Below are 11,853 nucleotides of genomic sequence, written 5' to 3'. Positions count from 1 at the left end.
TGTGTGTGTGTGTGTGTGTGTGTGTGTGTGAGAGAGAGAGAGAGAGAGAGAGAGAGAGAGAGAGAGAAAGAGAGAGAGAGAAAGAGAGAGAGAGAATTTGAATGTGTACATTTATGTTATGGGATGGAGAAGTAGAGGAAGAATAGAGGCTCAGTTCTTGTTCTTCTCAGAAAACCATAGGAAAACTAAGGATCCACTTTTGATCATTTCATGAAGCCCTAGAGAATCAGAGCATTATCAATTTTATTTAAAATTCTTTTTCTAGGGTGTGCATTTTGCTTACAGAAGTTTGCCAAATAAGAAGTAGTTTTCATCAAGTCAAGAAATACTGATTATATCAAGGTTTTATGAATAGGCTTAGAATAAATTGTGCCATCTTAGAACAATCTATGAAGACAGAGAAAAGCATATTTAGAACATTATCTTTCATCACCCATCTCACATCATTTCCTCCTTCCTTCCTTTTCTTTCTTCCTTCCTCTCTTCCTTCCTCTTTCTTTCTTTCTTTCTTTCTTTCTTTCTTTCTTTCTTTCTCTCTCTCTCTCTCTCTCTCTTTCTTTCTTTCTTTCTTTCTTTCTTTCTTTCTTTCTTTCTTTCTTTCTTTCTTTCTTTCTTTCTTTCTTTCTTTCTTTCCTTTGCATTTATTATGCTTTTATAATGTACCAAGATTGAAGGTGTACAGATAAACAAAACATGAATCCTTCTATAAGGAGTAAATACATAATAGGGATATATACTTAAATCAAGACAATGACATTACCAAGTGAAAATAATCAAGACAAAGCTGTGGACAGAGTACTAGGAAGCATAGAGGAGGTGGTACACAGGGCAGCCTAGGAAGGTTGGCTGAAGGCATGTCTTCATGGAAGAGAAGAGATAACCTGAATTTTGGAAAGAGTACAAATTAATCCATCAGATTACATAGGGGAATATACATTCAGAAAGGGAAGATCAAGTACAAAAGCAATTAACAAAAAGAAAGGTATGGCAGAATGTGACCACAGCAAAAGAGCTTTTGTTTTCTCTTTCTTCTTTGGCACAGTGTAAAGGAAGGACTCCAGCTATACTTATTGTATACAGTAACTGCAGGCTAAGCAGCAGATGTAGACAACATAAACATTTCTCTAGGTGACTCACATATCTTGGGAGAATTATTTAAATTGTCATGTCTATCATCATCTGGCTATGGATTATAGTAAAACTAGATCCAAAGAGAATGATCCAGGGAGCCAAATTCAAATTTGTTAGCCTCTTTCTCATATAGCCATGGGAATGTCTACTGCATTAAGGATAACATACTGTATTGTCACGCTCCTTACCAGGTTCATGGCAAGCAACTTGTGATTACTTGGATGAGTTCATGGAGAAAACAGCCCTTCAAATTACCCCAGAGAAATGACAGCTTTTTTTTCCTTTTCTGATAAAACCTTTGTATTTTTGCCTGTGCAATGATGCCATGCTTTTAGGTGGAAAAAATGAAAAGAAAAAGAAAATAAAATCATTGTATTAAACAGGACATGGAGCCAGTCAGGTGTGTCTAGGAGCAGAGCCACCGAAATTCTCTCATTTTATGAGCAGAAGCATTGTCATAGGGACTTGAATTTTTTCCCCTTTTATGATAAGAGAAGACATCATAAGGAGTTCACAGAGAAGTGTGATGTGTATAGAAATAATGGGTCTAACACTTCCTAGCTGTTTGACCTAGGGAGGCTCCGTTTTTGTTGTGGTTAAGTTGGAAATAGTTAATAGCAACTGTTTTTATAACTATTAACAATGAGTTTGAGTTTCTCTATTCTCTCTTCACTGATTATAAACCACTTATTTCTTAAGGAAAGGTTGCTCAATTCTGCCACTTTTGGAATACTGGCTTCTACTATGCAAATTTTTTGAATGGGAAAAGAATCCCCAAAGGAAGGCTCTAAAAGATGTAGTGAATTTATGAATTGGCAGGTCTGAGTGTCATAGATAAGCTAATAATTTCAGATGTAGTAAAGTTATACCAGAATATCAGTATTTTTCTGTTATGCAAATAAGCTCCCTTGATAGTAAGAAGGCAATGGTTAAGATATCTGGCTAATGATCCTGGTTAATTAATGATAGTAAAGGCAAAGCAGAATTGTCAGCTAAGAAATTGATGAGATAGTTCACAGAATTATCTAAGCTTCTTGTTTATTGAACTGATTGCTCATTGTTGGCTACTTTTCTATTTATAACAGGATACTCAGAAAATGAGAAAATGGAAAGGAGAGATAATTTCAGTCTGTCTAATGTTCTAAAGTTTTTTTGGGGAAAAGTTAGAAATGGATGCTGATGATGAGAAAGAGAAGAGAGAGAGAGAAAGAGAGAGAGAGAGAGAGAGGAGGGATTCTGAGATTCTATTTTTGCTATTATAAAGGACAAGCCATCACTGGATTTTTTCTAATTTTATGATATGTCCAAGCACCTAGCCTATACTGACACTCAGTGTATATTACATAATAAGCAGCAACACTGTATGTATCATAGCCTTAGAAATCCTGAAGTAACAAAATAGGATGTGATTCCTAAATTATTCTCAAGATGTTCCATATACGAGCAATTCCATCAAATATTAATATAAACGCATGAAAATTCCAGATTAATAGTGTTTTTAAATGAACTTTACCAAGTATTGAAAAAAGGGAATGCACAGATTTTATACAATATAATAGCAGTCATTAAAAAGCCATATTTGTCTAATTGAAATAGAATTTCTACGTCACAAAATCTTGCATGAGCATGAAAAATTCTTTTTTGGTTGTTATCAAAATAGGGATTGGTTTCTCACACCAGAGAAACTATTTGGTACTTACACAAGTGTGCAAGTGTAAATAGGGATCAAAATGTATAATAGATAATGTGAAATAGGAATAAAGGTCCAATGGGGAAGGGGAAAGGGAACTTGCAGGGTTGGGGAAAGGAAAGAAGGGAATGGAATTAATCCAAGAAAAGGAAAAAATGGAAACAAAGTCTTTGTAAATAAGGTGAGGTAGAGAGATTGAAGGGATGCCAAGGGGAATGGGGAAAAAAATAAGAACCAAGATATATCATGTAAAGGTACAAATTCCCAATCATGAATGTCATCATACTCTATACCTAAAAGGTACCAATAAACTTAATGAATAAAAAAATTTTTAAATAGGGATTGGTAAACATACTCCTGCTAAAATTCTTTAACCATAATTTAATTTTTGTTTTTTTTCCCTTTTCACATATTCTTGACCTTGTGTGGCCTTTTAAGACGTGGGATATTCCCCTGCATTTTAAGAAACAAGAATGCTCTTGCTACATCTTGGAAGATTATGTGCCTACTTCAAACTTTATCCCACTTGACTGGTTCTGCATAAATACTGTAAGCCATTCCCAGGTGTTGTGTGTATAATCCATTTACCATACCAAATAAATAACTGACACTACATGTTTAAATGTCATCATTCTGTAAAATACCCAGCAAGGCCACACATACCTCTAAATGATATAAAGTGGTTATTTGAAAATTGGTATTCTCTTTTAAGATAAATAACCACAGACATAATTATTAACTTGCCCCAGGACCAACAGAATCAAGGTGTTTTTGAAATTAAAATGCTAAAGATTTTCTGGAAAGGTGAATTTCTGAGCCACATGCATTCCAACTCCATAGCTTCATCGGTGTTGATATCAGATATAGCCTTAGAGAGATGAGTGTTGCAAATGTCAAAAGTTTTACTAAGCAAGCAATTTTTCTCTGATGTGCCAAGGATTTTTTTTTTTATGATCCTAATTGATCTCTATCCCCCAAAGGATTCTGAATTATGCAAGTGCCTCAAGTCTTAGCAAGTCATCCCCACACAGCTGTGCAATGGAAATATTCTACAGAAGGTATTCACTTTGGTCTAGACAAAGCTCTGGCTGTTCCCTGGAGTGACCCAGATCTAGAGGAGCAGGTTCTGGGCCATCTTGGTTGGAGGAACTTGTTTGGCCCATTTCTATAGTCTCCATTATCCCAGCTCCCTTTCTCCTGTCCTGCCGACAGAGAGGGTCTAGACATGGCAGATCTTCTGCCTTTTCTGTGCTTGTCTCCTATTGACCCTCAGCTGCCAGAGTCTGTTTGTTACTGAATTGAGCATTTAGATTTGGTCTTGGCTGGTGGTGGCTTTGGAAAAAATATTTTCTAAGATTGCTTTGGTTTTCTCTCAAATAAACTTCTACGTGCCCAGACATTTCTGGCATTGCAGAAATGTGGATGATTTATTCTTAGAGGCTTAAATTAGGATTTTCTTAAAAAAGAAAACTAACAATGTGAGATGCGCTGTAGCCACAGGTTACAGTAGATCCTTATTGTGCATTTTATCTGAAAAATTCAAATCTGAAAGTCTCCTCAACTGGCAACAGGTCCCATTTTTATTGAGACACAGCCCCCTGGCTCCCTCTACTGGTGAACAACCACCCTCCCCATTCATTTGCGCATCTGAAGATTGGAATAACCCGGGAGCTAGAAGGAAGATTAGACATGTCATTTTAAAAGTAGGAATTGTGGATCCAAGAGCATATTTTGCCGCAGATCTCTTTTCTCCCTCATTCTTCCAATCTCAGCAGTCTTGGCTACCTAATTACAAATTCTTAGCTCCACCTAGTGTCTTCCTTCATGTACTTCTTGGCCTTATCTTGTGTCTGCCTTTTAACAAGAGGTGGCTTGTTTAGGTTGAATGCATTGATGAGCACCATGACTCTTGGACTGAGTGGCATTTACTACATATAAATTTTTAAAGAAATATCATAATACAATCACTCTTTTGAATTTATGAACCAAATTTATTAAACTGTTACGGCATGATAGTTGGAGGCCTATATTAAATGGGATGAAGGGTGGCAAAATGTGTCCCATCTGCCCATTCACATGCTCTTTAAAAAGTTCTCAAAAGTCTTTTTGAATGGAAGGCAGCTGTGGCTTTATGCCTCTGCTACCAAGGGACAAAAGTTCTGTATAAACTGACTTTAGTTGCCCTAGTACATGAAGTCTCAACTGTGGAGGCTATTGGGCCAAGCTTCCAGAAAAATAGATGTTTTATCTCCTAAGAGGAGGGATAGACGACACTCCCCAACAGGCTGGATACATAATGTCTAGAGAAGCCAACAACTGACACCTACACCCAGGCCTATTGTTAGAGTTGGAAAAGTAGTGCAGGAAGTGATAGTCTTTAGTTCCAGCACATCAAATGATTCAATGCTTAAATGTCCTGTGATGTAAACATATCAATGGAAAGTTCAAGAGAGGCACTTTTCAGGACTTAGAAGAATATTTTCACAGGGATGCTTAAACTTAATCATAGACTATGTAAAATTTAACATACAATAAATCTAATTCAGAAAAATAATAACTATTTCAAAGATATGCAAACAGTTGTCAGGCATGCTTTAGAGGAAAGTGAAGAGGCATCTGGGTTAACATCTGTCCACTCATTCAGGGTAAAATGTTTCCAGAAATGGTGGAAGAATTTTTTTTCTACATTCATCACTATAGATTGGAGTAACTTGATGTGTTTACAATAATTGTGTTGTTATCCCAGCAGAGAACATTTTGATGTCCTGACATCCATAAAGTTATTATCGTGGGTCAGAGCCAAGTCTAAAATGAGGTCAAACGAGGCTCTTTTCTCAGTTGAAATCCAGTCAAGAATAAACAGAAGAGTTTAAATAGATATAATGCATATAAATCTTTCACCAGTGTGATCTAGCTCTCAAATGGTGCTGTTCTTAAAGGATGCTGACACATCTCCCACACAGGTCTGACTTCAGACAATCATAAAATATCCCTTTTCCAGCTCCTCAAATTTCTGTGGAGTCTCTCTCGCTCTTCTGACTCAGAGACATGGACTTTCTCAAGGCTTGCTTCACCATCCTATTTCTATACTCTTGGCTCCTTGATGACCCCTATCCTTTGTCACAACACCTCAGGCCTACATCCTCCAGTCAGTATATTTAATGTTTTCCTTAATGTTTTCTATGATTTTCCACTATGTAGTTTGCCCTTTCTTTTCTTAGACTTGGGAAGGTACAAGGTGATTAAATTGGCAACATAGTGTCTGTTTAGAGGGAAAAAAGGAAGATTATATTGTGAATCATCACATATTAATATATATGTTCTCTCATGAAAATATTAGAAGTAAATCTTAATTGTGCTGTTAAGAAAACTATAATTTCTAGAAGTCAGGAAAAGGTAGCAATGTCTAATAAGACTATGTGGGTAGTAAAATGGTCTTAGCCATTTAAACTCTCCCACATTTCCTAAAGCAAGAGGGAATCTTAAACATGATATATTTGAGATTTGAGTCCATGTGCACTCCTAAAGACTTCTGATAGGAGCTTCATGGAGGGAGTTCAGATGGATATTTTATACATAGGTTTTTAATTTGAACTCATTCCTCCTCTTAACACAGATTTACCAGTTACCAGGTTCTGGAATGGGAAAAAACACATGAAGTCCCTGTCATAGTAGTGTTCAGTGACTTTATTCTTCCTAAGCTTTTGCATTATTGTTTCCTTCATGTAATCTAAACCTCCATAGTCTCTGAGAACCCTCTGTGTTAAGTTCATATAGACTGCTCAGCACAGTTAGAGATGCCTTATAGTCACACTGTGTGAGGAGACACATAATGCTTATTGAAGATTAAGCACTGACTAGAGATTTTGGCTATCTGCCTCTGGCTTTGGTTGTATGATGCCCTTCTGGGTCACCTTGGAAAAGATGTGTACCTGTCTGAGTTTTTAACCTGTAAAATGAACTGTGGTTAAAATTAGCTTCAAAGTACCTTCCAGCATTTATATTTTGAATCCTCTAAATTCTTTTTAATCTTCAAGAAGTTAGAATAGGTATTGCAAAAATAAATGTGCTTAGAAACCTCATCTCAGAGGATTTACCAGAGGCAAAAAGCAATTGCAAATGACCTTTTAGGCATATGTTTTAAGGCTTAGAAAAAATGTGAAAGTTTTTTTATTTGATGACATGAGAATTTATATACTATGAAGAGAAGTATGAAGAGATCTTGCAGAGTAAGAAAAGCCACAAGTATGAGTGGTCATTCAAAAACTTGTTCTATAAGAATTGAAGAGATTTCTTCTACCAAAAAAAAAAAAAAAAAAAAAAAAAACAAACAAAGGCAGTGGCACAGAGGCACTGTGACTTCATTTGCAAATCTTGAAAAAGTTACGCTGAAGAAGGGCTGGGTTTTATTTTTCAGGAAGGACAATGGAAGTGAGCCCAGGTAAAGAAAGAACAGGGATGATGAATCATTAGATATGTTTTAATACTTCACCTAATTAGCTTCTGCTTTTGCTCTTGAATTCGATGTTGAGAAATCAAAAATCGTTATTATTTTAGTTTTCAGAAACATTCTTGTTTTATTTACTTCAGTTTGATCAGATGCAGTTTTAATAGCACCATGAATTTGAGTACACAGGGTTCCCAGAATGCACTTTCCAATCTTGTATGATCCCCTTCCTAAAAATCTATTTGCTTGAGGAAAAATTGTAAAGATCCCTACTCCTCCTCCTCAAACAGCAGTTACAAAAGCCATTACATTAGAGTCCCTGAATGTGGGCTTCTCTGCTGATGCTAAAATGTGCATAACTTCCTAACCCACTCCTCACTCCTTGTTCCTATAGAAAGGGAAGTTGCAAAGCTATGATTTAAAATTTGTAGCGTATGAACTGCTGTTAATGACTGACAAGTCACTGGAATTTCTTTTTCATTATGTTCTTAGCATTCATTAACAACTTGTGAACAGGTCCTTAACAGATCTTTTTTATTTTTTAAATTCCTAGGTGCTCTGATAATGAGAGGTCTTTTCTACACAATGCTAAAGAGAAAGATTCTCCAAATTCCAAAGAGATTCCTTGTCCCCTTAACCTTTTCCTTTCCTCCTTTCCTCTCTTTTTGTTCTCAGTAGGTAGAACACCGCCCCCAACCACATTCAAGTCTCCAGGCCTGAAACTTCTTGCTGTTCTATATATGTATGTTTATGAAGGGGTGGTCGAAGAGAATGAAATCGGGCATGAAGAATACCTGTTTCTCAGGAGCTTACTCAGAGGAGCAGACTGGGAATCACGGCTGTGCCTTAACAGCTCTGCTAGTTGCTATACCAAGCTGGTTACTATGGAAAAGGAAAAGCAAATTGCTGCTTCTAACTTGTAAATAATCACCCAACATTGTATATACTCTTCAGGAGAGTTAGGGTTGATTATGTTGATGTGACCTTCCCACTAGGTAAAAATCTGTTTTGAGGGTTTTATATCCATAATATAGCTCTTAAAATTGTAACTGCAAATCCTGTGGTTTTTAATGTGGAGCAGACCTGAAACCATTTTGATCTTTAAGACTAAGCTGTTCTCTTCTGTTAGAAAAGGACTAACGAGATATAGTAGAGATGGACCTTAACTTACTAGTGTCAAACTTTTTTATTTGAAAATAAAATTTAAAAAAAGAAATGATAACCAAGGGAAGACTTGGAGTGTTGCTATTCTCTATCCCCTCAGATTCCACATAAAAGAGAGCCACAAGAGATTGTTTTATGACAGAGATCCTCATCTTTCTTTTCTAGGATACTTTCATGTCCCCCAGCTTCCTTCTCAGTTGTTTATTCACTCATACCTATCTTCTTATCCTTGATTTTTGTTTAAGTAGAAATCAAGTAGCATATGCTTTTTGATCATGGAGAAAATACCATTTTATAATTTTAACAATAGTAGAACATCTAAAATGTGTGCTTTTGTGCCATCATAATAAACAGGGTACTCTCTGTGGCAGCCATTCATCTCTTCTTTTTTGAAAAATGTCAATAAATCATTCAAAGCCTGCTACCATGATTTGGCAAAGATATAACCATGAATGTGATCCAGAGTCAACTATATAACTGCAAAAAAGAAAAATTCATGCTATGCTCTGCAACCTGTGTATATGGGGCAATTATATGAAACCTCACCATTGATTTTTCTAAAAGCTTAAAAGGGGAAATGCCATCTTGCCTGATATCTGCTCTACGGAAGAAGAATCACTTTGGTCATGGCCCCTGGTGGAGAGTTAGACCATGAGAATCTAAGTTGATCTCACCCAGTTATTTAGGGGGTTAAGTCTCATGGCATATACAGAAGGCAGTTTTTGTTAAATGGTTCATAGCTCCTCAGTTCATAACTTCCAGTAATAGTAGAAGCAAATCCTCAGAGAACACTTTTATCCCCAGATTTAGGAATAACAGGGAGCATTATAATACTCCAGAATATAATATATATTAAATACACATTATAATATTATATATATTTTTTCCCCTGTAGAAAAGATAACTTCTCTCAAGGGTGTCCATGAATGAGGAAGTGTATTTGCATACACTTGTGATGCTGGGCAGGAGTCAGTCACTACCGTAAAGGAAGAATTAAATTGGACATGCCACACACTTGGTTTGGCTTTGTACCATACCTATGCTCTTGTCACGGTTGATTATTTACTTATATCAGACATAAAGCAAGAAGTCTGCACTGTGATTGAATATAAAAGGTATTTTAATAGGCTCAGGTCACATATTATCTTGGCCAATAGCAATTTTATATCATTTTCTTGAAGGAAACCACATTCTTTGCAATAATTTTTTTTCCAATAAAACAAATTTAAGGAGACAGAAAGCTTTGCATATGACTCGTTCATTTGAATGATAGCATTGAGCTCTTTCCATCCCAAGTTGTCCCAAGCCAACTTTAAAATGTCTTTGTTATTTCTTTTGATAGGTAAAAGTTAAGGAGAAATGGTTTGAAAGACTGTCAGTTAAATTTCTAATTACTCTAGTTTCTTTAATAGTTTCTTTTTACAGGTTTGTTGAGTTTTCTTTTTTTTTTTGATGTGAAACAATATAACTAACCAACAAACAAACCAACAATCAAAAAGCACAGAGTGAACTGTCTCTCTTACTTTAAGGATGTTAAGGGCTAAATAGTGTTTTGGTTTCCTGACTGGCAGCATCAGTTTGCCTGCTCTAAGCAGGCTTGTGCAATTCTCAGAGGAAACATTTGAAGAGATTTTTTTTCTCCCACATGACAGAGTTTCATCCCACACAACCCACAGATCTTGATGGCAGACTTCATGAACCAAGAGTCTGGTTTTACAGAAGCAGCTATGGAGTATGTTTTTTCCTTTCACAGGTGCACAACACTCATTCTACCTCAAAGAGAGAACAGATCAGCTTTCTTCCAAGAGGGTAGTTTAAACACTAGACAGCTCTGTGAAAACTGCCAATCAGAGAGGGAAGAGGGGGTGGAGGGAGGATTAAAACTTCCAAAATCCTTCTAGCTGATTTTGTTTTACAACAGACTGGTATACACAGAGGTATTGTATAATTTGTACTGTATTTTTCTCTTACTGTGAAACATATTGAAATGCTTTATGTTTAGGTGTGTGTATAGAAATTCATGAAGTTCTTTTATACACTTAGTTCCAACACAATTCTCATTTTAGGACAAGGTGAAAAGGTAGCTTTGTGAGGGCTTATCCTGCCCCGGCTTGTAAATTTGGATTTGTTCTTTCCTGTTGACCAGCCACCTGATTACTGTCCTGCACAAAGGGTGCCCGTTCGCATCATTTTTTCCAAGTGCTTAAACCTGGAAAGATATTTTTTAAAGGATTCACAGAAGCTGTCTTGGGGTTTTGGAAAACATCACAAAACTGTTAGTAGACCTTTTGACTGTGCTTTTTAATGGAAGCTAACTGTGATTTTTTTACAGTACATTTTTCTCAATGGGACAAAGTTTTCCTTGCCCCTACTGATATGTGAACTATTTACAATGAAAAACTTCATTAAAATACCCCGAAGAGATACATTTTAACCTCAGCAACAGTCAGCAAGAGGGGAAACAGTAACTTAAAAAGAGAAAGGCTTTTGTAATATTTTATGCTTCTGTCTATGCGGAAAAGGAGTTTTTTATTTTACTGTTTAAACAGAAGTTTGTTTTCATATCGGTTGCTAGTTAAGTAACTAGCAGCTGCCCTGGCATCCGTAAAAATCAACTGTAACCAAGCAGTGAAGTTGTGACTTATTCCCCCGAAGAAACGCCTAGCAGATCAGCTGCCTGCAAGAATATCTTACCTTGGGCACGTAAGGTCAAGGAGACAGGCTCGCTGGCTCCCACGTAGAGGTCCTGAGAAGTGCTCTGATCCGCGGCTGGTAACATGCGCTTGGCTTTTATGGGCAGGTGGGAGGAGCTGCTCCTCATAGTAGGTGGGCAGGGAAGGAGCTGAGGGCTGCACCCCCGGGAGGAGCTGGACACTTCTCTGGGGAGGGGCGGAGAGGGCAGAGCTGGGAGCTTGCAAGAGGGCGGAGAGACAAGGATGTGTGTGTGTAGGGGGTGTTAGCAGCGAAGGCGACGCGGGAAGAGGGAGGGAGGTAGAGAGAATAGGATGGAGTGGGAGCAAAGAAAAGAAGAGAGGAAAAGAGGAAAGAAAACAACGAGCAAGGGAGGGGGAGAGACAGAGAGACACACAGAGAGATGCAAGGTATGGAAAAAATGGAAATGGGGTCTCCCCTCCCCGGTTTTGAGAGACTTTGGGGGGAGAGTAAGTGACTATTGCTACTAAGGTGTTCTCTGTGATTTTGATTAGCTATATAGCAGTTCAGGAGTGCTGAGAGTTCATATATGAGTCAAAGAAGAGAAAGCTGGGCGTCCCAGGGGACCCAGGCAGCTGCGAGCCCAAAGCCTCCTACTCTGCCTGGAGCCCCTATGCTACCACAGGCTGGTAAATGCCAACTCCCCTCCCCCCACCATCACCCAGGCAATGCAGATTTGACCGGAAAGTTGTCTTTGCTCTGTCTGTAG

At 37.5% G+C, this 11,853-nt stretch overlaps 1 protein-coding gene across 2 annotated transcripts in view; it reads right to left on the bottom strand.

The window, feature by feature from the left end:
• Col8a1 (collagen type VIII alpha 1 chain) overlaps positions 1-11,461 on the bottom strand; it is a 144,960-nt gene extending 133,499 nt beyond the window's left edge. For both annotated transcript variants that reach the window (XM_010639642.2, XM_010639643.2), the window contains exon 1: positions 11,127-11,461. In XM_010639642.2, coding sequence (XP_010637944.1) covers positions 11,127-11,253 — 127 coding nt within the window. In that variant the 5' untranslated portion in view covers positions 11,254-11,461. The remainder of the gene's footprint in view (positions 1-11,126) is intronic.
• Between the last annotated feature and the right edge of the window lie 392 nt (positions 11,462-11,853).

Source organism: Fukomys damarensis, unplaced genomic scaffold, assembly GCF_012274545.1.
Source record: "Fukomys damarensis isolate Sample0158 unplaced genomic scaffold, DMR_v1.0_HiC HiC_scaffold_24, whole genome shotgun sequence".
Classification (NCBI taxonomy): Eukaryota; Metazoa; Chordata; class Mammalia; order Rodentia; family Bathyergidae; genus Fukomys; species Fukomys damarensis.
The sequence above is the reverse complement of the archived record's forward strand: the minus strand, read 5'-3'. Positions and strand labels throughout refer to the sequence as shown.